At 40.5% G+C, this 25,733-nt stretch overlaps 1 protein-coding gene across 3 annotated transcripts; it reads right to left on the bottom strand.

The window, feature by feature from the left end:
- On the bottom strand, nucleotides 1–14,203 carry LOC132378965 (nodal-like). 3 transcript variants are annotated; one of them, XR_009507244.1, is made up of 5 exons: nucleotides 13,726–14,203; nucleotides 9,589–10,242; nucleotides 4,184–4,667; nucleotides 3,279–3,506; nucleotides 1–2,979 (listed from the first exon to the last, which is right to left on the bottom strand). XR_009507244.1 is itself a non-coding variant. In XM_059946354.1 (3 exons), exons 1-3 carry the CDS (start codon nucleotides 14,075–14,077, stop codon nucleotides 4,515–4,517), a joined length of 1,281 nt encoding a protein of 426 aa, XP_059802337.1. In that variant the 5' UTR covers nucleotides 14,078–14,203; the 3' UTR covers nucleotides 3,568–4,514. The 3 variants fall into 3 exon arrangements, 1 of the variants encoding a protein (XP_059802337.1); XR_009507243.1 differs by having other exon boundaries at nucleotides 9,467–10,242; XM_059946354.1 differs by lacking the exons at nucleotides 1–2,979; nucleotides 3,279–3,506 and having other exon boundaries at nucleotides 3,568–4,667; nucleotides 9,467–10,242.
- Between the last annotated feature and the right edge of the window lie 11,530 nt (nucleotides 14,204–25,733).

Consider the following 25,733-nt stretch of genomic DNA (forward strand, 5'->3'; position numbering starts at 1 on the left):
AAGTGAAGAATTGTATTTATCCTAACACAAAAAAAGAAAAATCAGTGAGATATCTAATATTGTAAAAGGGAAATCATGTCTGAAATTTTTATTTGAGAATGTAGTAAACTAGCAAGGTGATTAAGGGGGAGCTTAGTAAATTTAGTGTAACTGGGATCCTAAAAGGTGCCACAATGGATTATACACAAAATAAAGTCATAGGACAATACAGCTGATACATGGGTAGAGAGTTGCTAACTAATAGGAGAAAGGAATTGGGAATAAATGGATCATTGTCAGAGTGGAAAACTGACAAGACTGGACTATTCATCTCAATTCAAGTGTAAATGTCATTCAACCATACGTGAATACAGCCAAACGAGACAGCGTTACTCTGGGACCAAAGTGCAAAACAGAGTACCAACAGTCACAAAGTACAAAGCACACATAGCTCACACAAAACAGCAAACAGATAAAGATATCAGTAGGATATAGCCATACAAAAAAAATAGAATGCTGCTGAAATCTGCATTTGACCTCAGTATAGCTTGTCTTCTGCTGAAGGAACATGGGGGCAGCACCGATGGAGCGCATCATCTGACGCTTCTCTCCTGACGGCTGTGAACAGGCTTGAGGCCTGGTCCTCAACCATGCAAGGTAGCAAGCATCTAAGATATCAGTAAAATACAACCATGCCAAGAAATATATTTATATAGTCCAGACCGAGTCAATGAACGCTGCGTAAATCTGCAGTCGACCACAATACAGCTTGTTTTCTGCTGAGAGAAAGCACCAAAACCAGCCTGGATGCTGTGTCACACTGCTCCCAGTGCAGCACACCAGCTCCAACACCTCTCTCCTGATGGCTGACATCAGGCAACACCATGGCATGAGTCTATACGAATGTATTGCCTATACTAATGTTTTAGATGAATGGACTTAGTCCATTGCATCCAGAGATGGGTGGGAAAGTAAGCTGTGTGAAAGAGGCTTGAGTTTTCAATTGGGTATAAATGGATGAAGTGAATATGCCAACATTCAGTTGAGGTATGGGAATTTGGCCGTTTTGGAGGGAAGAAGAGAGAGCAAACTGTTGTTTCAATGGAGAGAGATCACAGAATGTTGTGCAGAGGGATGGGGGTGTCCATGTATTCGAAGTTCAGTCCACTTGCAAGTACAATAAATACGAACTCTAATGGAGTGGAGAATGAATGATTCAAGTCTTGTTACAGCAATGTAGTCAGCTCAGATAAGATTGATCAGGGTGAAGGGGTTATATTATGAGGGTCAATACAGCAGGTTGGGCCTGTGTTGGAGTTGAGAAGAATCAGAGATGATTCATTGAAACAAAATTCTGAAGAGTTTTGACAATGTGGATGCTAGCAGGATATTATCCTTTTTAAGGGGAATCTGGAATTAGAGAACAGTTTCAAAATAAAATGTGCTCCTTTAAAGACACGGATGAAGAGCAGTAACATGGCACCTTAGTTCCTGTACTCAAAGCTCCTCTGATAAACACAAGGGTGCCAAACACCACCTTCACCACCCTTTCTACCTGTGATGCTGCTTTCAGGGAACCCTGTTTCTCATAATTCTCACACTCTATTCAGTTTGATCAGGTATTTCTTTTTGCTAGGCGATCAGAACTGCACACACACTAGGCCCATTTTGAGGCCTTCCGTTGGTCGAGGTTGACCACGACTGTTGCGTTCTAGCTGTTCTAGCCCAGACAGTACAATATGGAGTGCAAGCTGCTCTCCCTCTCTCCACACAACTTATGAATCCAAAGGAACGGCAGAGACCAATACTGTTTGGCACCAGCTGTGTCGCAGAAGTTTCCAGTCATTTTTGAACTCCAAGTAGGACTGCCCTGGGGACTCTAGCTCTGGGTCTTCCTCGGGATGTACTCCTGATAGCTTCACTGAGTGGGTATAGCCGCAAGGCAGTGGAGTTTTGATACCAGAGTTTTCCTTCTCCTAGATGAGCTAACAACCATAGCTGATGAGCCCCATCTACCTAAAGCAACCGGTTCTAAGACCCACCTTTGGCTCTTCTCCTGTCAGTAGAAATGGTTCAGCTGGGCTTTTTGTAGCTAAGCTACTCGTGAAGGCCAGGAGCTGGACCTGGTTGTCAGAGGCTATTTCAGACCCACGCCATCTGGAGTATTTAATAGGTAGTGGGAGCTTATCCACCTCCACTATCTTCCCTCCAGCTATGACAACCTTAAGGTTCAATCTCACCACTATCTTGTACAGTTATAGCATTGATACAGATGTAATGTGCATTCTGATTGTTACATCATGGCCTGGTATGAAAACTCCAATGCACAGGAATACAAGAGCCAACAGGGAATTGTGGACTCAACCAGTTCCACAACCTCTCCCCATCATCCATGTACATCTACAATAGGTAATATCTCAGCGAGGTGGCATCTGTCGTCAGGGAACCGTGCAGCTGGGGCAAAACGCTTATTTTTCATGGCATTTATACCCAATAAAAGTCAGGCTATGACAACAATAAACGAGTATTTTCCCTTCAGTTCATCTGAGTGAAGGGTTTGTTGATCTGATTTGTTGTGCCGAGTAGAGACCCAAACCTGTCCGCTTTTCCATTTTATATATTTTTATAATAAAATAAATGCATTCAAAAGCTGTGAAAGCAATAATGATACCCTTATATTTTATCCAGGGCAGTTCCTAGCAGCGTCCAATTGATTGCCTTGGTTGAAGTTTCTTCGGCCCTGCCCATTCTGATTTAACTCCATTGAAGCTCCATCCCCTGTGAAGCGCCTGCCCGCACGCATCTCCAGAGGCGAGAAGACGTGTTGTTTGTGATTGCGTTATGAATTGCTGAACTCCCAAAGACGTGTTGCACTCGATTTTAATTAATCCCGCTCACTCTGTGCCCTGCTGCTGAGTGAATTCCGCGTCAGTGTGGAGCCGCCACCGTCCCCTCAGATCAGTGAACAGAAACTTCTTCCCCGGGCAATGGAAATCAAATCTGCAACAAAAAACAGAACTTGCTGGAAGCACTCAGCAGGTCCAGGAGACAGTGTCTGCCACTCAGTAGGACAGGCCCAATAGATACAGTTCACTGAGAAAGCAAGCAATTTGCATTCGGCTTGTTGAAGTTATCATACATCATCGCAGAGGACTTGGTTTACCCGTTAAATCTGCTTTCACGTAACACATGCAAAAAATTGGAGTCACTCACCCAGTTGGAAAGCATACATGGAGGGAAAAAGGCAATTAATGTTGCAGATTGAAACCCTTCAGCTGGATTTCATAGATGCTGCTTACCTGAGTTACTCTGTTGCTCCAAGTTCCAGCATTTGCAGTTTCTTATATCTCAACTGTTCTTTTAACCCTGACACTGTAAAATGTCATCCAGTTTGAATTTTCCGCATATGTGGCATCAAGTTCGCTCATAAGTCCAAGTGTAGGTGTTCGACTGCAGTTGCATTTCCAAGTGTCATGTGTTAATCTTTAGGCAGAGAATATTTGTGGCAGAGTATCAAAGCAGATTTTCTAAATTGAGAATAATTAAATAGTTAAAGAAATTTTAAAATAAGACTACTGATGCTGGAAATCTAAAATAAAACAAAAAATGCTTGAAAAGTTCAGCAAGGCGGGGAGCAACTGTGGAAAAAGAAACAGTTACAATGAAAGGTTAAGTTGAGTAAGGTTATTTTTAGCCACTGATTACTTTCATGTACAAAGAAACCTCTCATCAGCAGACATTATTCTGGGCTCTGAATGTCCATTCTACGCTTGTGAACCTAGAGAACGTTACATATCTTTCATCTCTACAAAGAAACACAATGAATGTGTGTGTGTATATATATATAAACTTCACGGTTCAGCATGCTGGAGTACTATCAGAGGTGCTGTCTGTGATTGATTACCACTCCAGGAGCACAGGCTACACAAGCTAAACTTGGCCAGCACTGAATTCGATTCAACTCGGAATTTTGTTTTCTTTATTAATCAGTTGCACACTGCCTTTATCAGAGGATATAACAAAGAAACTGTGCTGTTTTTAAAAGAAACTGAGTACACAAAGCTTAAGAAAACAATGCAAGAATCAACAAAGGATAAAATTTTAAAAATATAAATATTGTGCTGATTGTGCAGCCATATTAATCAAGAGCTATAAAAATATAATCAAGAGCACTTTAGATAATATACAAGAAAATATTTTTAACTTTTTGCATCTGCTTGCCCCCTTCCATCTTCAACTTTTTTTCTGAGCAGGCAGAAACTTCTTTCTGGATGTAGTGCCTTTACCATTGGACAGTTCCTGGTGAGTATTTGACTGCTTAACCGTTTTCACCCAGTTCTAAAAATATGTCCGTGTACTTTGACTTCCAGGAGCAATTACTTTTGTTTACTCCACCCAGCAGTGCCCAGGACTGCTTGGCCAGTCAGCTGTAGAAGCACACCACTGCAGAGCAATCTGTAATGCCCAGCCGCTCAAACATGCCGGTACCTCGCAGCCTTAAGTCTTGACGAAAGCAGTCAGTGTAGGGAGTTAGCTCAACGACAGCCACACTCTCGTACCACCATGTTCTCATGGTGGTGCAGAACCACCTCACCCTTTTCTATGTACAGCATGCTCAGTGGGTTCATTTTTGTGGGGACACAACAGGGAGAGGGCACCAAGGTTGGATGATGAAATTTGAGCAAACTCTGAAAATAAAAGATGCATGGTTCAGAATTTGTAAAACATATGTTATAGTAAGGCTCATCATTATACAGTGGATTCCAGTTAACTGGGACATATCAGATCAAGTACATTTTGGCTCAGTTAAGCGTCTGCCCCAATTATCCGAAGTTCCATGGAAATTGATAAAAAGGTATAATAAAGACAAACTACTGAGTAACAAATTAACAAATATGTATTTAAATTAAGTATAGAACAAATTAAACACTACCAATACTACCACAGTACTATAAAACTGTATTAGTTTCTTACAGTATTGACCGATGAATTCATCCACTATACATTGCTCTGTTCTTTTGATTGACTGTAAATGAACAAATTGAGCATAGACACCTAGTGCAGCCAATGGACTGCCTTCATACAATGCTTTCAATGATTGCATCTTCCAAATTTTCATTTTCATTTCCATTATAACATTCAAGATGATTGTCCATACCTTCAAATTCTTCATTGTTTCTAACTTTTTGAAGTAGTAAAATCATTCCATTTTCACTCCCGGCAGTTTCTGGCATCTCCAAGCCTCAATGCTTGAAACCATAGTGAGCAAAACAGTTCTGAATTGTTCTGCCCTCACCCCATCTCCCGCCACCTTTCCAGGGGTAGGGTTCCTCTTGTCCTCAGCTACCACTCCACCTGCCTCTGTGTCCAGCACACAATTCTCCCTAACTTTTGCAATCTCCAACAGGATCCCACCACCAAGCACATCTTTCCTTCCCTCCCACTTTCTGCTTTCCACAGGGTTTGCTCCCTACGTGACTCCCTTGTCCATTCATCCCTCCCCACTGATGTCCCTCCTGGGACTTACCCTGGCAAGCAGAACAAGTGCTACACCTGCCCCTACGTCTCCTCCCTCACTACCATTCCAGACCCCAAACAGTCCTTCCAGGTGAGGTGACACTTCACCTGTGAGTCTGTTTGGGATCATCTAATGTATCTGATGCTCCCAGTGTGTCCTCTTGTATATCGGTGATACCCAATGTTGATTGGGAGATCGCTTCACCAAGCACCTATGCTCCATTGACCAGAAAAAGTGGGATCTCCTAGTGGCCACCAATTTTAATTGCACTTCCCATTCCCATTCCGACATGCCATCCATGGCCTCCTCTACTGTCACGATGAGGCCACACTCGGATTGGAGGAGCAACACCTTATGTTTTGTCTGGGTAGCCTCTAACCTGATGGCATGAACATTGATTTCTCAAAATTCTGGTAATGGCCCTCCCCTTCTCTATCCCCCATCCCTTTTTCCCTCTCACCTTATCTCCTTGCTTGCCCATCGCCTCCCTCTGGCGTCCCTCCCCCTTTTACCTTTTTCCATGGCCTTCCGTCCTTTGGTTTTCTTCCTTCCCTCCCCCCCCCCCACCTTCTAGCTCTGACTCTTTGTTTTCTCTCCAGTCCTACTGAAAGGCCTTGACTCAAAACATTCACTGTACTCTTTTCCATAGATGCTGCCTGGACTGCTGAGTTCCTCCAGCATTTTATATGTGTTGGCTGAATTGTCTTACTGCTTATTTCTTGCCAACCACCAGTGACCAAAATCTCTACTTTTTGAACACAAATGCATACAACTGTTGCTATTTGAAACCTGTTTGCTCTAAGCATGGTATAGTGTCTACACGCAACTAACACTAGTCCTAAATAGTTCGGCAACTCCTCTGAACCAAGTAAGCAGCATAATGTCCTAAATAAACTAAACAAATCCCACCTATCTTCTCAAATTGCTTTTGTCCTTTTAAGAGTCGTCCCAAAGAAGTGGCTGCCCAGATTAACCGATGGTTTATCTGGTTTAATTCATCAGAATTCACAGTATCTATTGATTTTTCCTTTACTCTGCCCTTGAATCCCAAAGATGCAGAATCATCAAACAGCACCACTGTGGAAGTCACTGCAACTATTTTGTATGTATGAACCAGAGCAAAAATCATTGGGAGACTTTTTGGAATAAAGGGATCATGAAAGCTCAGCCTAAATCTGCCCATGTGCATGCAAAACATGTTAGGGCAGCAGAGTTAAACTGTGGCCAGCGTAATGCTATTACAGAGCCAGCAATCACTGGCTGGGGTTCAATTCCTGCCACTATCTGCAAGGAGGCTGTATGTCCTGTAAGTTTCCTCCAGGTGCTCTGATTTCCTCCCACATTCTGAGGTTATACAGGTCAGGGTTGATAAGCTGTGAGCATGCTATGTTAGTGCTGGAAGCATGGCAATACTTACAGGGAGCCCCAGTATAGCCCTCACTGGTTTGATTTGACACAAATGAAGCATTTCACTCTTATGTGTTGATGTACATGTAAAAAATAAAGTTTATCTTTAACTTCACAGATTTCCCTGTAAAACCTGCCCCTCAGTTTTCCCAGCATAAAACTATCAGATTTTGATTACATCCGTTTATATCAAAGGGACGTGGACTCAACATGAGTCTCATCCTGCATAATTCCCCGACCAGCATTTTGCCTAAAATTTATGTCCAAAGGCAGAAGACTTTTATTCTGACTTCCTGGATTGGGTAAAGCTCAACTCTTAAAGGGCAAATCACAAAACATACCCTGTTAAGTGCATCCTTTCAGTGATAATTGGGTCACAGCTGAGTTGTTTCCATTTGTTAGCATGCCGGCACATATTTCTGTCCTTGATTTTGCTGCTCAGTTCCATTGGGTGAACTGATAATCCTTATAGAGCAATTATCAAATTTCTCCAGTGGTAAATTGGCAAACTGAGGAGTCAAACTATTAAAGTTTGGGTTAGAAGCGTCCATCTTAATTATGTCATTTTTGCAGTTATTGTGAGTATGGGGGTGTAATTGTACTCACATAGAGGATTGTCAAACCAACAGAAGCCAGGACGAAAACGTCATTTTCAGCTGTAACTAATGAGGTGAGAGAGGGATCACTCCTGGGTCTCTCATAATGATTTAGATTATGGGACTAAGTGTGTTGTGGCCATGAAGGGAAAACGAGAGGAGAAAAATGGTCTGGAAAGGAATATGAATGGGTTAAACAAGTGGACCAAAATGTGTGGGATGTGGTTTATCACCTTTGATAGGAATAGTAGAAAACCATTGATTAAAGAGAGAAACGCTATAGAGAAATGCTTCATCGAGGTATCTGGGTGTCAAAGCACATGAAGCTAGCCTGCATGTACAGCAAATAATAGAGAAGCCAAATAGAATGTTGACATTTATTATAGAGGTTGGAGCATGAAAGAAGGAACTCTCTTAGATGAATGGAAAAGATTATTTTGTGAAAGAACAAGGGATTTGGCCATGATGCCTCCACTAATATTCATCCCTCAAATGATTATACTAGGAGAGATTATTTTGGTTATTATCACATTACTGTTTCTGGGAATTGGCTTTACACAAAATATATTAAACATTACACTTCAAGAAAATTTCAATGGGTTTAAAATACTTTTAAGATACTTTTAATACAATGGCTGTTGTGAAAGCCATTATTCAAATCTGACTTAGTTAGTAACTGTAGCAAGTGGCCACTGGGCCATATTGTACTCTCTAAGGCTAGATGTAAATTTGAAAAGACAGGATGCAAAAGCAAATGGGGGAGTGAATAGAAAAATAACATGAAATGTAAAAGCTGCAGTTGAAGAATCGCCATTGACACCTGGCATACGGTATAAGCTTTCTTTTCTCTAATATATATGATTTGTTGCAAGGCTTCAGGATGTCAGATATCACTTATAGTGAAACACAATCAACATAAATTACTCAAACCTGCCAGGTTATAACGTGTCTTTGTGATACACCAATAAAACTTCATCATTTGCAGAAAGAGTGCAAATATAATTAACTGGAGTCCAAAACAGATCAGACTATCACATGTGCAACCTTTCTGAGAGGCGCATCAATATGGCAACAGCTAAAAATGAGGTGGAAGCAAATCCAATGATATGGGCTTCGAAGATGTATGTGCTTATAAATTTGTAAGAGAAAACATTGCAGGACAATGAGAAAGGAAGAGGGCTGAGGATGGACTAAGATTAATTTGATTATGCAAAAGCTCTGTGCAAACTCACCAGGAGAAATGGATTTCGTTTATTTGCTTCATGACTCTCCAAGACTTATATCGATATGGAAATTAGATAGAATGATGTTATTTGACCTTATGGGCCATGCAAGATTTATGTTCCCTGTGAATTCTGTCTCTTTCTATAGTAATCTGTCTCCCTTCTAATACAACTGGTCTTTTTATTTAAGTGCACTTGTTGTATAAGTTCTTCTTCTGTAGTATAGCTGCACTAAATGAAATTTCTTCTAAGTATCTTATTGGATGTTAGTGATGATCATATACTTTGATCCCAAGTTTTAAGCACTCACTATATGTTTACACCTGTCCTATCAAAACACTTCAGAATTTTGAAGAAGTCCTGTAGGTTACCCTTGCCTTTTTTTTTAGCTCAAATCTGCTCAGTTCTTGTTTTGAATACCTACAATGTCTCATTACAGGTGCCCCTAGTAAATCTTGCACTTCCTCCAGTGTTTTTTACTCACTGGCATAAGAACCTAAGAAATAGGAGCTTGATTAAACCATCTGGCCAGTCTAGACTGCTCCACCATTCAATAATATCATGGCTGATTTGGCCTTGGGCTTCAAGATAAGACCAGAATTGTGCAGATACTTTGTGCTAAACTCTTGTGTTCAACAAAGATTGAATGTAGGCCATTTGCAACAACAAACTCTTTGAACAGTCATTAAAAGCAGCAGAAGTCCAAGAATTGATATTTACCTCGGTGACATTAAGAACCCTACCTGCATGTAAGCATGATTGGTGGGTTTAACATCCTCCCCAGCTGGAATCGGACACTCTCCTTCGCAGCGGAAAGCATTGTACACTTTAGGGAAGATGACCCAGGCACCCCAGCCGATCTTACCAAATTTAATTTCAAACTTGATCCTCCGACAAAGGGTCGAGTTGTTTCCCTTAATGTGGTGCCGGGGGCGTCGATACTTGGGGATTCCGCTGTGCCCAGCTCTACCCCGGCCTTTCTTTCTGTTCTGTTTTAGCCGGCGACTCTTCTTTCTTCGGGGCTTCCGCACTCGCTTGGAGCCCTTTGCGTCTTTCAGAAGGGAAGAGCTCTCGGAGCAATTCTGCTGGGGTCTCTTGGAGAAAATCAACAGCAAGGCCATCTCCTTCCTCTCCAGCTTGCCCCTCGCGTTGACTTCAGGCAGCGACCGCTTCCTCTTGCAGACCAGCCTCTCCGGCCGCTGCGCGCCACCCCGTCCACCACCAGAACCAGACGTGTTGCGATTCATCCAGTGTTGCAGGATGTTGGTAACGTTGTAAACGGCGCACTCCGCCGTGTCCTCCAGCACTACATCGGGAGGAAAGGATCCCAAGAAAAACTGGTCTTGGCAGATGGCGGGTCCACACAGGTACTGAGACCGGTGGTGGATTTCCAAGAGCGAGCAGGATTCGGCAAAGGCGGGCGAGGTGATCCTCAACTCCGCGAACTGAAGCTTCTCGTCGGATGCAAGTGCGGACATGTCAAAGGTGACAATCCACCGGCTCCCATTGTGACGGAAACCTGGGGAAGGGAACAACAGGGATATTAAATCAGTCGGGCGTGACAAACGTCTTGCCTGCTACCCAAGATAAGCCGAGAACCCTTGCGTCCAATAGCTAGGCCCACTGCAGACACTGTGAAGTGGTGAGGACTACAATTGGTATATTTGGAGCAGGTTTCCTCTTCTGATTCCCACCTAGTGACACCTGCTGGCAAGTTTGAAGACTAGGGGCTCTACCAGGTGATGAGGGAATAAGGTCTTATATTATCATCTAACATTCGTCAGCATTTACAGGAGAGGAAGGAAAGAAGTGAGGGATTGACACTAATCACGGTTAAAATGCCGTGTGGCAGGGCACCACAAAGTCCAAAGGGTGATCAATTTTCACGTTGTGACCAAAAAAAAATCTCCAGGAGGAGCTCGGCGGGTTGAGCAGCATCCTGTGGGTGGAAAGGAAATGTGATATCTCAGGTTGAGGCTGCGATCTGGGGTCCCCTGCGAAACGCTGACAACTCCTTTCCTCCCACGGATGCTGTTTGACCCGCCGAGCTCTTCCAGCAGGTTACTGCACCAGATTCCTGCACCTACAGTTCACTGAGTCTTCACACTGTCACCATTGACATGCCCTGTCACACGGCATTTTAACTGTGATTACAGTGTCAATAGGGAAAAATACTGTTATAAGCTTTAAATCGTCTGATTGGGACAATATTTTTCTAAAAGTTCTAAAACATCAAGAAGGACCCGAACGCGTTTCATCAACATGACTCAGGACATTAACTCCCAGAGGTTTTGGACCCATCGGTGATCAGAACATTTTCCTGCTCCGCTTTGCGGAATTGCTTCGACCGCTTGAGTGATAGGGCAAGGCTGGGGTTAGCACCTCGCACAGCTCAGCACCACGGGAAGTGACACAATCGAAAGTGCGAAGTTAAACTACCCGTCAGATTCTGTTCGTATGGGTTTAAAAGAAGACACGGCGGTGATAGAACGGTTTTCTGAGCAGTATTGATTCCTCAACCACATAACCAAACTAGATATTTTGGCGTTATTACATTGCATTTCGTGAAAATGTCTACATCACAACAATGACAACAGTTCCAGCCATGCTGAAGGCACAAAGGGCGCTATTTAAGAATGTATGTTCCTTTGTATTGAAGCTGGAGGTTAAGGGTGTTTCACCTAGTCATGGTTATGCCAAATTATACTGGTGGCTTTGGCCCAGTTGATTTTAGCGCCGTTCACTGAAATGAAGCCAGACAGAAGCGATCTTGAATTTAAGAAATTATCCGAGAGGCGGTCATCGTTGATGAGCTCAGTATCCCCCAGCAGAAGTAGGAACCATGCAATTACCGACCAATTTTCATTAACCTCAATGAACTGTATATACGACAGGCAGTCGACTTCATACCACCCCCAATACAAACTTTTAAGATCAATATGTTGTAGCAAATCTCAATTTTCTTAAAAACTGCTGATGTTGGAACCCAAAAAATAAAATCCGAAATTATTAGAAATAATCCGTAAGGCAGCAGTTGTGGAAAGGAAAAAAAATTCCCTTCGACTTGCTTGTTGAGCGGGTATGTGTTTCCATCAGTTTCTGTTTATTTCGGTATAAACATGTGGTTTTGCCTTGGAACAGTAGCACTACATCCACATTTTAACCTGAGATAGAAATACTCACACAATATTGAGTAAATTTCAGTTAAATAAGACACTCTCAACGATTTGGGAACGGCTTCTTCCCTTCCGCGGTAAACCAATGAGCACTACCTCACTATTCTGCTCTCCTTTGCATTATTTATTTATTTTTATGTTTTTCCTACTGTAACCTATAATTGTTACGTATTGCGCTGCGCTGCTGCCGCAGAACGCCAAATTTCACCATGTGTCAGTGATGATAACCCTGATTCTGATTCCGATGATGGCCGTTCCTAAATTCTACACTGCGGATCAGAAATGTATCAAATATTGATCATGTTAGATTAATCTTTTATTGAAGAGAACATCAGAACCTCCAGCCATGTAGAAACTGGGGTAAAGCAACTTGAGATATTCCTCTACAATTAAAAGGATTGGTGTTTGCCTATTTAATTGATGCATTTGTGAAAAGAGACCACGTTTCTACTGTCCATCAAAAATGCAATCGATAGTTAAAATAAATTTTCCTTCAGGGCGTTAAGATATAAGTTTTAAACATGCGATCTCTCCACCTGTATCCATCTTTCTGTACAGCGGTTGGCAGCCTCTAATCATGTTCTGCATAAACTCAGTGAAAGAACAAAGGGGACATTAAAAACAGAACAATGATTAAAACGGTTCCATCCTTCAATTCAACACTTGTCTAACGCTTTAACACTCACTATTTCAGTTTTGAACTATCCGTGGAATGAATGAATGAAAAAACGATGTCAGTTTTATCTTCATCATGGGGTGTGATGGGGTGGGCGGTAGAAGGTCGGGTTGTTTTTAGTTTCTCCCTCAAATCACTAATTGAGAGGTATTTGTGGCCTCCTCTACGTCAGCGAGACCGAGCGACCGGCAGCCCTTGTGCCTGCATTGAGAAACATCTTATAGTCTGATATAGTTGATGATGGCCACTGCAGTAAGAACATCCAAATATTTGAAAACAACAAATCGTACAGATGAAGCATTGTAAACGAAATGCATTTGAAAAGCAATAGAATAATTTCTTCTCAATTTATTGCCTGAGTCAATTAGAGTTGCTTGTATGTATCTTGTTCTCCTCTCTCGCTCATACCATACTGAAGTAATAGTATAAAGGAGTTCAATTTCCTCAGTACCTTGTCTAATAGCGCAGAACTCCTGAAACCAACACACTTCCAAATCAAAATTGCCCTGTCCAATCCAACAATAACCCAATACTCTATCAAAAATTCATGCAACAACTGCCTGGTTTGAAAGATTAAATTATTAGAACGGATAAGGGATTCGCGAGTGGAGGGGGGAGCGGTGGGAGAAAATCTAAGACTTATTCACTAAAGAAAATTGGAGAAATAACATTGTAGTCTCCAGGTTTACTGCGATATAAAACATGAAATTCTCCAACAAACTATCTATATTATATATATTAGACGAACATCAGACAGGCTGATTCCCGTTTTACTGTCCTCAATACTGTACTTGAGAACCACAAACCAGAGACATTTCAAAAGCCCTTCAATGACACAGATTGTCGTTTGAAAAGCTTTGCGTTTTAAGAAATGGATGTGGAGAACAAATAAAAGACTTGGAATTAGTTAGCAATCTTCGTCAGAATGTGTATTGGGGAATGCCAGTCCTGGGAACTTGTCCACAATGCAGACAGACTGAAAAAGTTTTGCCTTAAGCAATCTCTGTTCAAAGCAATCAAACCGTGAATGTGGATTGGACCAGATTGCCTATGTCTGGGAAACAGATTTGAGAGAGGCGACTGAAACAGAAAACGACTTCTGTCGGACTATGGAATCATAGAATCGAGTGACATAACATAAATACTTTACTCTTTGCAACCAGGCTCCGTACGGTGTCCGCCTCCGGTAACACTGGCCTTTCGTGAGTGGAGAGACCAGTATAGTTCCCCGAGTTGAAACTGCGGTACAGGTTGATCATATACGAGGGGAGATTCAGGCTGACGTTTCGAGCCTCCAGCTGCTGGATGAACGCAGCTACTTCCTTTTGGGTCGGCGGGGGGCCTGGTTTGGTTTCCAACAAACGCCACGTCCTGTTGCCCCTTGTGTTTCCCAGGATCACTGGGATAATAGCCACCAGAAACACTGTGGTTAGGAATTGCATGTCGACTGATCTCGATGTGTGTGACCGCGCACTCCTTATATAGAACCATTTCATGCGCATCACCCACACACCATCCCAGACACATCGAAAGTAATTATTTTACTAATTCTGCCCATTCAATATGACAGGTAGTAATTAGATTTGTAAAGCAACAGAAGTTATACTTGTATTTTCTGTGTTCTACAGTGATCCCTTTGTCTATACAACTGTGGAATTATTCAGTGTTACTCCTGAGTTTCGATGTTTAATTATAATGAAGCTTCAGAAGTGCAGAAAGCGATAGACACGCCGTGAAGCTGCTACATAACACTCTTGCATAAAGCAAAATTGAAATGAGTTACTAAGCAATTTGCAGTCATTCGGAATAAAATCGATTCGTATCGAGATGAAAGCGTATTGCGTGACAGGTTTCATTACTTGTCTCAAGGTGCCAGCGCTAACACTACTGAATGCGATGCAAAGGATTTTGCACTGTTTTATTTTGCGTGCATTTTTATGATGAATAAAGTTCAGTTTTGAAAGTTAAAAAATGAACCAGTAATTCTGAGAATGTGAAGAACTTTGCGTGCGTTTACTGATGTACGTGTATTATGAATAAGGCTTATTTTCAAATTAGAAATACAGGGTATAGGCATTGGTTGTTGGTTTAATACAGCGCTCATCTAATTCCCAGTTACACATGTTGAAATAAATGCATCCCCGATATAGACTGAGCTTGAAAATTTACTGTTGCGTTAGAATCATAGTATCAATTTAAAAATTGAGTTATTTCATAGGAAGATGTTCTTGTGTGTAAAAAGCAGTGATAAAATCGAACTGAACATTTGAATTAGTTGTCAGCTTGAAATGGGACAACAGACCGATTCAAATTTATTGGGCTTCAAATATATTCACAGAGTTATACTAACCCTCACCTTCATCCAAAACTTGTTTGAGGAAAATAGAGTTGTAGTTGTATGGGATGGATAGAAGAAGCTCTTGGAAATCCATCTGACAGATTTAGCATTTGATTACAATGTACTGACAAGTTTTAGTATTCCTCTTCACTGTGCTTTTAAAATTGAAATGTAAAAATATTTTAGTTACTTAAGAAAGTAAAATTACTGTTTAATTTCTGTGAAGTTCAAAAATCTGTACCTAATCACTGGAGTTCATCAACATTACACTTTGATCACTTTGCATTAAAATTGATTTATGTTCTAATTATAAAAATAGTATTTATGATTTTCTTATGAACGCTGCTTATATGATGCTGCTGCAAGTAAGGTTTTCATTGCGTAAATGTATTTGTACACATGACAAAAAACTAGATTTCAGCTTAATTGAAATCTGAGTAATTCAAGTGACCTTGTGGCTGCAGAACTACCTACTGAGAAAGGGATAGAAAGATCAGGCATTGGCTTGTGGGATCAAAATACTTTTTTCTGCAGTAGCCCTTGAATGAATATGCCCACTTTTTTAAAATCTAAAAAAGGGAACGTTCTTTATACTTTCAGTTTTGCATCCTTGTGTTCTGTTTACTTAATTTCCTCCTATCTCTGAAACTTCATTCATAGAACAGAGAATACAATGTCTTTATCCCTCCATATTCCTTATATTCCTATTCAAATGTCTTGTAAAATCCTCTAATGTATTTGCCTCCACCACCATACCAGACAGTGCATTCCGGGTATCCAAGACGCTCTGAGTAAAATACTTACCCCACATCCCCTTTGATCCTATTCCATCTCACCTTTAATACATGCCTTCTGGTATTAGACATTTCATCTCTGTTCACTCTATCGACGCCTCTCATAATCTTGTAAACCTCTATCAGATCTTCTATCAGACTCCACTCCAGAGAAAATAACCCAAGTTTATCCAACTGCTCACGATAGCACATGCCCTCTAAACCAAGCATCATCCTGGTAAACTTGTTCTGCACCCTCTCCAAAGCCTCAACATCCTTCCTGTAGTGAGGCAAGCGGAACTGTACGCAATACTCCAGACATGGCCCAGCCAGAGTTTTATAAAGTTACAACATAACCTCCTGATTTTTGAACTCAATGCCTCGACTAATAAAAACAAGCATTCCATAAGCCTTCTTAACCACCTTATCGAACTGTGCAGCCACTTTCAAGGAGTTATGAACTTGGATCCCACATCTCTCTGCTTAGCAACACTGTTAGGATTTTACCCATAACAGTGCATTGTCTCTTTGCCTTTCCAAGGTGCAACACCTCACAGTTATCTGGGCTAAACTCCACCTGTCATTTCTTAGCCCATATCTGCAATTGATCTATATTGCACTGTATTCTTTGCCAGTATTCTACACTATCCACAACTCCACCAATCTTGGTATCATCCACAAATTTAAAAAACGTCATCTACTTTTCTTCCAGGTCTTTTATATACATCACGAACAGCACAGGTCCCTGAAGAACTCCACTAATTACAGACCTCCAGCTTGAATAAATCCCTTCAACTTCTTCAATTTACAGTCCTCCATGATTTTACAATTCCTTAGGCTTTGATCTCTTGCATATTGACAGTTTTCAAAGTTCCATCTTTGATTACAGCTTTTTAGTTGCATCGGACCTTATCTAAGGAATTCACCCCCCCCCCCCCACCACAGCTGCTGACTCTCTGCCTCTCTGTTTTCCTTCATCAGTTCATAAAATTACTGTTTTTGGTCACCTGTTCTCATTTCTCATTTCAGCTTACGAAATATTTTACCTGACTATTCCCTTCTAAAACATCTTGTGATTTTAGAGTTGCTACATCTATACAGGTTGTTGAGCATATCTGTATTTTAGGAAAGTTGTCTGTTCGTGGAGGGCATAATGCCTCACTAGGGTCAGGATATCAATGGGCAGCTGGAGATTATTATTGTGGTGGAGTTTAAATGGCCAGTTGTTGTGGTTCATATGACACAGGTAGAAAAAAAGAATGAGGTCCCACGGGCAGAATTTAAAGAGTTAGGAAAGTGCTTAAGAAGCAGGACCTCAGCGATAAGATTATACCTGGTGCCATGTGCCCATGGGTACAAAAATAGAAGTATATTTAATGTAACTGTAATGAACACATGGCTGACACAATAATATACTGTAGATGATATGGAATACTTGGACCATTTATGAAGAAGTTAAGTCATCTGTTGCAATAAATTCCACAGCTTCTTCATCCTTAAGCTAAAGAAATTCCTCCTCATCTCTGTTCTAAAGGGACATCCTTTTATTCAGAGACTGTGCCATCTGGCCCTAGACTGTCTCATTATTGGAATCGTTCTCTCCATGTCTACTCTATCTAGCCTTTCAGTATCCATTGTTTCAATTGGATTCCCATCTCATTTTTCTAAACTCCAGTGAGTACAGGCCCAAAGCCGTCAAATGCTCCTCATACATATGAAACCTTTCAATCCTAGGATAATTTTCATGAACCTCCTTTGGACCCTCTCTGAAGCCAGCACATCCTCCCTTAGATATGAGGCCCAAAACTGCCTACAATACTCTAAGTGCAATCTGCCTTATAAATATTCGATATAACATCATTCAGAATCAGATTGAATATCGCTGGCTTATGTTGTTGTTTGTTGTTACGTGGCAGCAATATATTGCAATACATAATTTAAAAACTGTAAATTACGGTGAGTATAAATGTACTTTATATTAAAAATGTTAAATTAAATAAGTAGTGCAAAAGAAAAAAAGTAGTGAAGTAATGTTTGTGGGTTCAAAGACCATTCAGAAATCTGATGGCAAGAGGGATGAAGCTATTCCTGAATCACTGAGTGTGTGCTTTCAGGCTCCTGTACCTCATCCCTGATGGCAGCAATGAGAAGAACGATTGTCCTGGGTGATGGGGGTCCTTAATGAAAGATGCCACCTTTTTGAGGCATTGCTCCTTGAAGGTGTCCTGGATGCTGGGGAGGCTAGTGCCCATGATAGAGCTGACTGAGGTATTTTGAGAGGACTAGAGTATAAAAGTAAAGATTATTGCTTTTGTTCTGCATAAATATTGTTGGAAGAATTTCAAATTGTGATGAGAAGACATACAGGAGTGAGATAGATCAGCTGGTTGAGTGGTGTTACAACCTTTTTTAAAAATATTATTTATTTGTTAAATTTTAGAAATTACAAAGAATAAATATGATGATAAAATAGTAAGAAAAATAATATTAACCCTCCCCTCCCCCCTTAACCCTTATCTAAAGAAAAAAAAGAAAGAAGAGAAAGATTGCCTGGATATCGCAGGATCCCCACATGCTCCATGGAGTTCAAAATAATTTTGATATTTATTTTTACTTTCCCCAATTACTATAATTTTATCTTCAAAGGACCTATGTATTTAATCCTATCTTTTATAAGTATGGGAACCAAATTTTCAAAAATATATCATATTCATTTCTTAGATTATACATAATTTTTTCAAGTGGAATACAACTATGTATTTCATTATTCCAATGATCCATAGTTAAATATAAATCAGATTTCCAAGTAACTGCGATAACTTTTTTGGCTACTGCCAATGCAATTTTTATAAATTTTTTCTAATACTTATTCAATTTAAGTTTCGGAGTGGTGTTACAACCTTACACTCAACATCAGTAAGACTGAAGAATTTATTGTGGACTCCAAAAAGGGTAAGATGAGGGAACATACACCAGTCCTCATAGAGAGATCAGAAGTGAAAAGAGTGAACAATTTTAGGTTCCTGGGTATCAACATCTTGACGACCCAACATATCAATGCTGTTATAAAGAAAGCAGGACAGCAGCTATATTTCATTTGGTGTTTGAGGATATTTGATATGTCACTAAAGACACTAGCAAATTTCAAACAAGAGAAAATCTGTAGATGCTGGAAATCCAGGCAACATTTATTCAATTTAACATTTTTAATATACAGCACAGGTACATCTATACTTACAGTAATTTACATCGTTTATTATGTATTGCAATATATTGCTGTCACATAACAACAGATTTCACAACATATGCCAGCGATATCAAATCTGATGCCTAAGGATGTATAAGGCATTAGTCAGATTGCACTTGGAACATTGTGAGCAGTTTTGGGCCCCGTATCTGTGGAAGGATGTGCTGGCTTTGGAGAGGGTCCAGAGAAGGTTCACAAAATCATCCCCAGAGTGAACGGGTAACATTGTATTTGCCTTCCTTATTATCGACTCAACCTGCAAGGTACCCTTTAGGGAATTTTGCACCTCCGACTTCTGAATTTAGTCTACATTTTGAAAATATTCTACGTCTTTATTATTTTTATCAAAGCTTACTTCTCTGCACTGTATTCCATCTGCCACTTCTTTGCCTGTTCTCCTAATTTCTTGTACTTGATGCCATTTTCTAGAGTCAGCCAAATGGGGTCAACAGCCATTCAGCACACTAGCATGTCGCCAAAACAACCTTTACCTAGTGAAATCAATATCTGACACTGACTACTCACAGCTTTCACTAGCACTGTAAACTCCATTATTAAAAGTCCAGGCAAATAACTCTTACATTCATAACAAGAGTGCCCTGCAGCACCTCAAAACACATTGGAGTGAACTGTTCAAAACTGGGAACATAATCACCAAACTCAATTTACCTCTCAAGCCCATTCCACCTCTGGTTTCAGTAGGTATCTTTTTCAATATTACTGACCAGAAATTGCAAAAAGTAGTGAAGTGGCCTCACAATCGTAAGATAATAATAGGAGAACTATTCTAAACTAGGTGACACTCAACATCTTAATTACAAGGCTTCATGGATACCCATTCTGTCTAGGAACCTCCAAGGATATTTCTGCTGATAAATGCCGCATATAGTATACTCAGTAGCTATCAGGCACACTTGTACACCTGCTCATTAATGCAATTATCTAATTAATCAATCATGTGGCAGCAACTCAATGCATAAATGCATGCAGACATGGTCAAGAGGTTCAGTTATTGTTCAGGCCAAACATCAGAATGGGGAAGATATGTGATCTAAGTAACTTTGACCATGGAATGATTTGTTGGTGCCAGACGGGGTGGTTTGAGTATCTCAGAAACTGTTGTGATCTTGGGATTTTCACACACAACAGTCTCTAGAGTTTACAGAGAATAGTGCAAAAAGAACTCCACCACCCAAAAAAAAACATCCAGTGAGTGGCAGTTCTGTGGGTGGAAATGCCTTGTTAATGAGAGAGGTGAGGGGAAAATAGTCAGACTGGTTCGAGCTGACAGAAAGGGAACACTAACTCAAATAAGCATATGTTACAACAGTGGTGTGCAAAAAGCACAACATGTTCAACCTTGAAGTGGATGGGCTACAGCAACAAAACAGTACAAATACAAACTTAGTGACCACTCTGTTAGGGACAGGAGCTACTTCATAAAGTGGCCACTGAGTGTATGAACATTCATTGCTAACAGCTGCTTTACAGAAGTGATGAAAAGTTCAACCATCAGGATGGGGAACTTCCAATTTTTGCCTGATATGTCTTTAGCTTTTGGACCTAGCAGGAACACTTGACTGCATTTCAAGAGTCCCTATAGTTTGGGCTTCAGAGAGGAAAGACACCACTCTTGGTAACTTACTGTCAAAACTGCTCTTGAGTAAGAAAGATGCTTCCTTTGCATTAGATTCTTCCATAGTCTGTCCAGCTCCCCTCTCCCTTGGGAGAGCTCTGCCAGCCATCATCTGTCACTGGGATATTCATTCATTCCTTCTCAACACTCCCCAACAGCTGGAAGAGTGCTGCCTATATTGTGTTGTGATGACATACATATCCTGAGGATATGTTTGAGCGACTTCAACTAGTAACATATTCTTTTCCTGAGAGAGTTGAGTTACATTCGGGATCAAATAGTGTTGATTTTTAATGAGAGCTAATGATGTTCAAGATCTCTTTAGAGCTTCTCAAAATAGCATTAGGGAAATTACTAACATCTCTGTGCCCCAAAATTGGCAAAGATGAACTGTCTTTATGAGCAGGATGATTAGCAACCAGAAGACATAGGTTTAAAGAAAAAAGTGGTGATTAATTTTCTTTTGCATTGAGACACAATGGTCCAAAAAGCACTGTCTGGAAGGATGGTGGACGAAAATCAACTGTAACTTTCAAAGGATAAACACTTAAGAAGGGAAATTTTGGTGCATTGAATATTGTGAGACTAATTGGCACATATATAATCAACAGAACAGCTTCTACTTGTTCTATATTATTCTACTCTGTATAGTAATTTTGACAACATCAGAATGTCCCATCAGACCTTACTGCTATGTATAGTTAATATTTGAAGCTGACTGCTGGTTTTGCTATATTCAGTCAGTTGTGCTTTAGATGGTTGAAATCCACACTATGATTCTGAGAGCAGCTCTTCACTGACAGGGAGAAGACAGTTCTGGAGTACCTTGGTGATGACTACCTTATAGCAGACTATTGGGATGTCTCTTTGCAGTTACTGCAATTGGATTAGCCTTAGTTTTTGGTTATGATTACGGGTCTCCATGATTCCTTATTGTGTCCTGTACTTCTCAAATGTGGGGAGATCAGGGAGTGAATTTGTGAATGAAGTTTTTCTGTCACGTTTTAGAAGTTTATTGGAGATACATTTCCTTCTGAAACTTTACTGTTTTTCAATTGATATATATAATCTTTTTGACCTTGTCAGTCTGAAGTGAAATCAAAGACCATCATATTTAGAATGGAGTTACAGTTGAGGAGATCTTTAATGTGCTCTTTCCACTCTTTACAGTATAGTCAAATGCCTCACATTATGTAAAATAACATGAAAGATGAAATAAGCGAATCAAGTTATTGTTTTAGAGAGTGACAAAACCTACACCTGGTTTGATATTTAGTTACATATCCTTCATTTATATAGGGCACTGGAAACAATAGTCTCCTTACTTAAGGGAGGATGTAAATATGTTGAATGCCATTCAGAAAAGAATTACTGGACTAATATTGGAATGGATGAGTTGACTTATTCATATGGAGCTGGATAGGTTAGATTTGTATCTGCTGGAGTTTTGACAAGTGAGAATTGATACAATTGAAAAATAAAAATTTTTAAGGGGCTTTGACATATTGGGTGTAGAGAGGGTGTTTCCTCTTCAGAGAGCTTCTAGATCTAGGGGTCATGGAAAGTGCCCATTTAAGACAAAAAATGCAGCTTTCTCTCACAGAATGTTGTTTGTCTTTGGACATCTTTCCTAAGGAGCAGAGGAAGTGGAGCCTTTAAGGCAAGGTTTTCCAACGTGGGGTCCATGGACTCCTTGGCACATGAAAGGTTGGGAAGCCCTGCTTTAAGTCGAATAGGCTCTTGATAAGGGAGTGAGTGATAGGTGGGTGGGAATATAGAGTTGAGATTGCAAACACGCTTTTTCAACAGCTTGTGTGGCTGAGTGGCCTATACTTCCTGATTTGTACGTAATGTGATGGAAGGAGTTTTATACTTTCAGAAAAAGATTTCCCAATCATCCCTGCTCAAAAACATTAAAATACATTATAAATATGGAAAATACACATTTTAGTTTAAGAGTTGGGATGCTTCATGATAATGATTGATAGATAGATTATAAAAATTGCATTGTGCATCATAAAGCCATTAAGGATTGCCTGTTAACAAGGCCTTTTCCATTGTTATGAACCTGCAGGGGGTTGAGTAATGATTACATCAGACAAAAAGGAATGTGCTGCTACAATGATTTATTTATTCTAGAGACTAATGGCACCAGTGCTCTAAGGAGATTTAACTGTAAGTGTCAGATTTTACAAACTGTTACATATTTATAACTTTATAATTACTGAGTTCAAAACATTGGTTCTTAAAATTTAAGTAACAGGTTGTACTAGGTTACAGAGTGTTTGAATTAAGGCTCAACCATCTTCAAGTAGCCTCTGAGCTAAAGCTATTTTAAGATCACTTTCCATCCATTTTATTGATGCTAGAGGCAGTCATTTGTTGCTGGTGATTATGTGAAAACCATCTTTAGTGAAACGGCAACATCCTTATGATGTGGAAGTGATGTGCACTTTATTACATAATGTTCAAGCAAAGACCCCAAGAATGTCCGCATCACTTGTACCATGACAAATGCTGACGAATGCTGGATTATCCATTTCCTAGTTCAGACTGGTATTGTTGTTAACCTGCTAAAATGGTTAAGGCAACAGAAACCCAGTCCTGTCAACCACCTTCTCAAGATGGTAAATGAACTCCTCCCAGAGTCACAAGACAATTTTTCTTCACCGATAGGTACAGGGACGGTATGCCATAGATCCAAGAAGAATCTAAAAGTCAGCAGCAACCGCTGTGCATAGCTGACTCCACCTAGCTCTTCCATGATCGGTCATCTCTGGCTCATCTCCTTCTTCCAACATCTTCACTAATTCTCATCACCTTTCTCCATAATCATCTCCTGACCAAACCTTCCCTACAATCATCCCATGATCCTCAGCCCACAGAACAACCCTTCCTGTTTCTTTCTTTCCTTGTCATCTTCGCTCCCCTATGATGCTCTCCTTAATCCACAATCTTTTGTATCCTCCACTACATAATCCTCTCCCAAACACAAATCTCTCTCCTCCCTGGTACTCATCCAAATTTACATTTGCAACTACCCACAATGACACAAGCCTCTTATGTTCTTTTCTACTGTGTGCCTTACTCTCCATAGAATATTGCTGCCTAGGAATTTCTACAACTCTTCGTTCATCTCAATATTAACACATACTTGCAGGTACAAGAGAACTTCTAATTCCTTTAATCAAACTTCCTGAGATATATCACAGGAGTGTAGTCAGACATGAAAGGAGATGGAGACAATGAATGAATGATTATAAAAAAGTGCACAGGCTAATCAAGGGAGTTTCTTAAAAGAGAGGAGACAGGTGGAGACTCACAAGAGATGAAGGATGCTGGAATTTGTAGCAACAGACAAGGCACGGTAGTGTAATGGTTAGCACAGTGCTTTACAGTACCAGCAACCAGGGTTCAATTCCCACTGCTGTCTGTAAGGAGTTTGTATGTTCTCCCCATGATCGTGTGGGTTTCATCCAGTTTTCTCCCACAGTTCACAGATGTCCCGGTTGGAAGGGTAATTGGTCATTGTATATTGTCTTGTAATTAAGCTAGGGTTAAATCAGGGATTGCTGGGTGGTGAAACTTGAAGGGCCAGAAGGGCCTAGTCCATTCTGTATCTCAATAAATGGAGGAACTCAGTGGATCAGGCAGCATCTGTGGAGGGAAATGGACTGCTGACATTTTGGGTCAGCTAGACGAATCTAGTTGGAGGGCCTCAATGTGAAAAGTTGATTTTCTATTGCCCTCCAGAGGCACTGTCTGATCTGCTGAGTTTCACCAGCATTTAGTTTGTTGCTACAGCCTCTTGTGTCTCTCCACCTGCCTTCCCCTCTTTTAAGAAGCTCCACTTGACCGGCCTTAATCATTTTTTTCCCAATCGCTCATTCGTTGCTTCAGGAAGATAGGAAGTTTAGAGAGCGTCTATATTTCAGAAGTTCCAATGGTTGCGTTGAAGGAAGTAGCAGCCAGAATTGGAGCACTGTATCTCACTGGGTTTAAAGAACAACAGTGTCTGGAGCACTACTAGGAAGAGAGGGGTTTGAACACATGAATGAAAATTTTGAAAGGCAGCTGTAAATTGTGCCACGTGAGAAAACATGATGGGTAGCTGACAAAAGAATTAAATGATAAAACTGCACAGACTGTCATCCATCATCTGTATTCTTATATGTAAAGTGTGGGAAGTAACAGCATCAGATTTCCGAGGGGGTAAGTGATAAGTGGTAAGAGGAGGACTGGGGCCAATTAGGATACAGCGAGTATCTATGCATGGCAGTGAAAAGCAGAGACGGTATACTGAAAGTGGCAGTCTGCAAGTCTCAGAAGAGGAGGATGCTGTCAAATTCTTTATGGAAACAAGTAATAGAGAAAATAGTTGGGGTAAAAATTGATAAGGAAATGATTCCAGAGAGGCAAACTAAATTTTAAAGTGAACAAAGATAATTTAACACAGGGAAGATGCATCCCAGATTACTGAGGGAAGTTGTGGGTGGAGATGCCATAATCTTTTGAAATACAAGGAGGTGGCAGACGATTGGAAAGTCATATCCTTGTTATAAAGGGTGTAAGGTGACGCCAAGAAATGACATGTACAATTGTATAATTTCAATTGTGGGAAGCTTTTAGAAATGATACTCGTGTATGTAATTGCAATTTGTACTTGGAGGGAACTGATAAAGGAGCAGCAGTCTGGATTTATGAAAGGTAAATGATATTTAAACACACCCAGCTGAATTTTTTGATGAAGAAAAGAAAAGTAAAGAATGCAGTAAGTGTTATCCATGTGGGTGGATTTTCATGATAGTCTCACACCAGCTAACAAAATTAAGGCTTTTATAATTCAGTCAGAGAGCATTACAGCATAGATACAGACCCTTTGGCCCGATGAGTCCGTATCTAGTGGGAACTAGTTATACACTCAGTTAGAACCAACTTCTTGCATCCTGCCCATACCATTCCAGGCCTCTCCTCTGAGTGAGTTCCTTGAATTATAGTTTTGTACCTGCCTCAAACACTTCCTCTGGCAGCTCATTCCAAATACTCATCATCCTCTCATCCAAAATCTAAGACTCCTAGTTTTGGACTTCCCTACCCTGGGGAAAAGACTATTACCATCCACTTTATCAAAGTTTTTCATAATTATAAACACTTATATAAGGCT

The sequence above is a fragment of the Hypanus sabinus genome, chromosome 21 (genome assembly GCF_030144855.1).
Source record: "Hypanus sabinus isolate sHypSab1 chromosome 21, sHypSab1.hap1, whole genome shotgun sequence".
NCBI classification, from domain to species: domain Eukaryota; kingdom Metazoa; phylum Chordata; class Chondrichthyes; order Myliobatiformes; family Dasyatidae; genus Hypanus; species Hypanus sabinus.

Bases quoted from the DNA above. Each gene is read 5' to 3' on its own strand.
- LOC132378965 (XM_059946354.1), bottom strand. From the start codon at position 14,077: ATGCGCATGAAATGGTTCTATATAAGGAGTGCGCGGTCACACACATCG. The intron at 10,243-13,725 runs GTAAAGTATTTA...TCCCTTCCCCAG, and splicing joins ACGGAGCCTGGTTGCAAAGA to GTTTCCGTCACAATGGGAGC. The intron at 4,668-9,466 runs GTAGGGTTCTTA...TTTTATTTTCAG, and splicing joins CCAATCATGCTTACATGCAG to AGTTTGCTCAAATTTCATCA.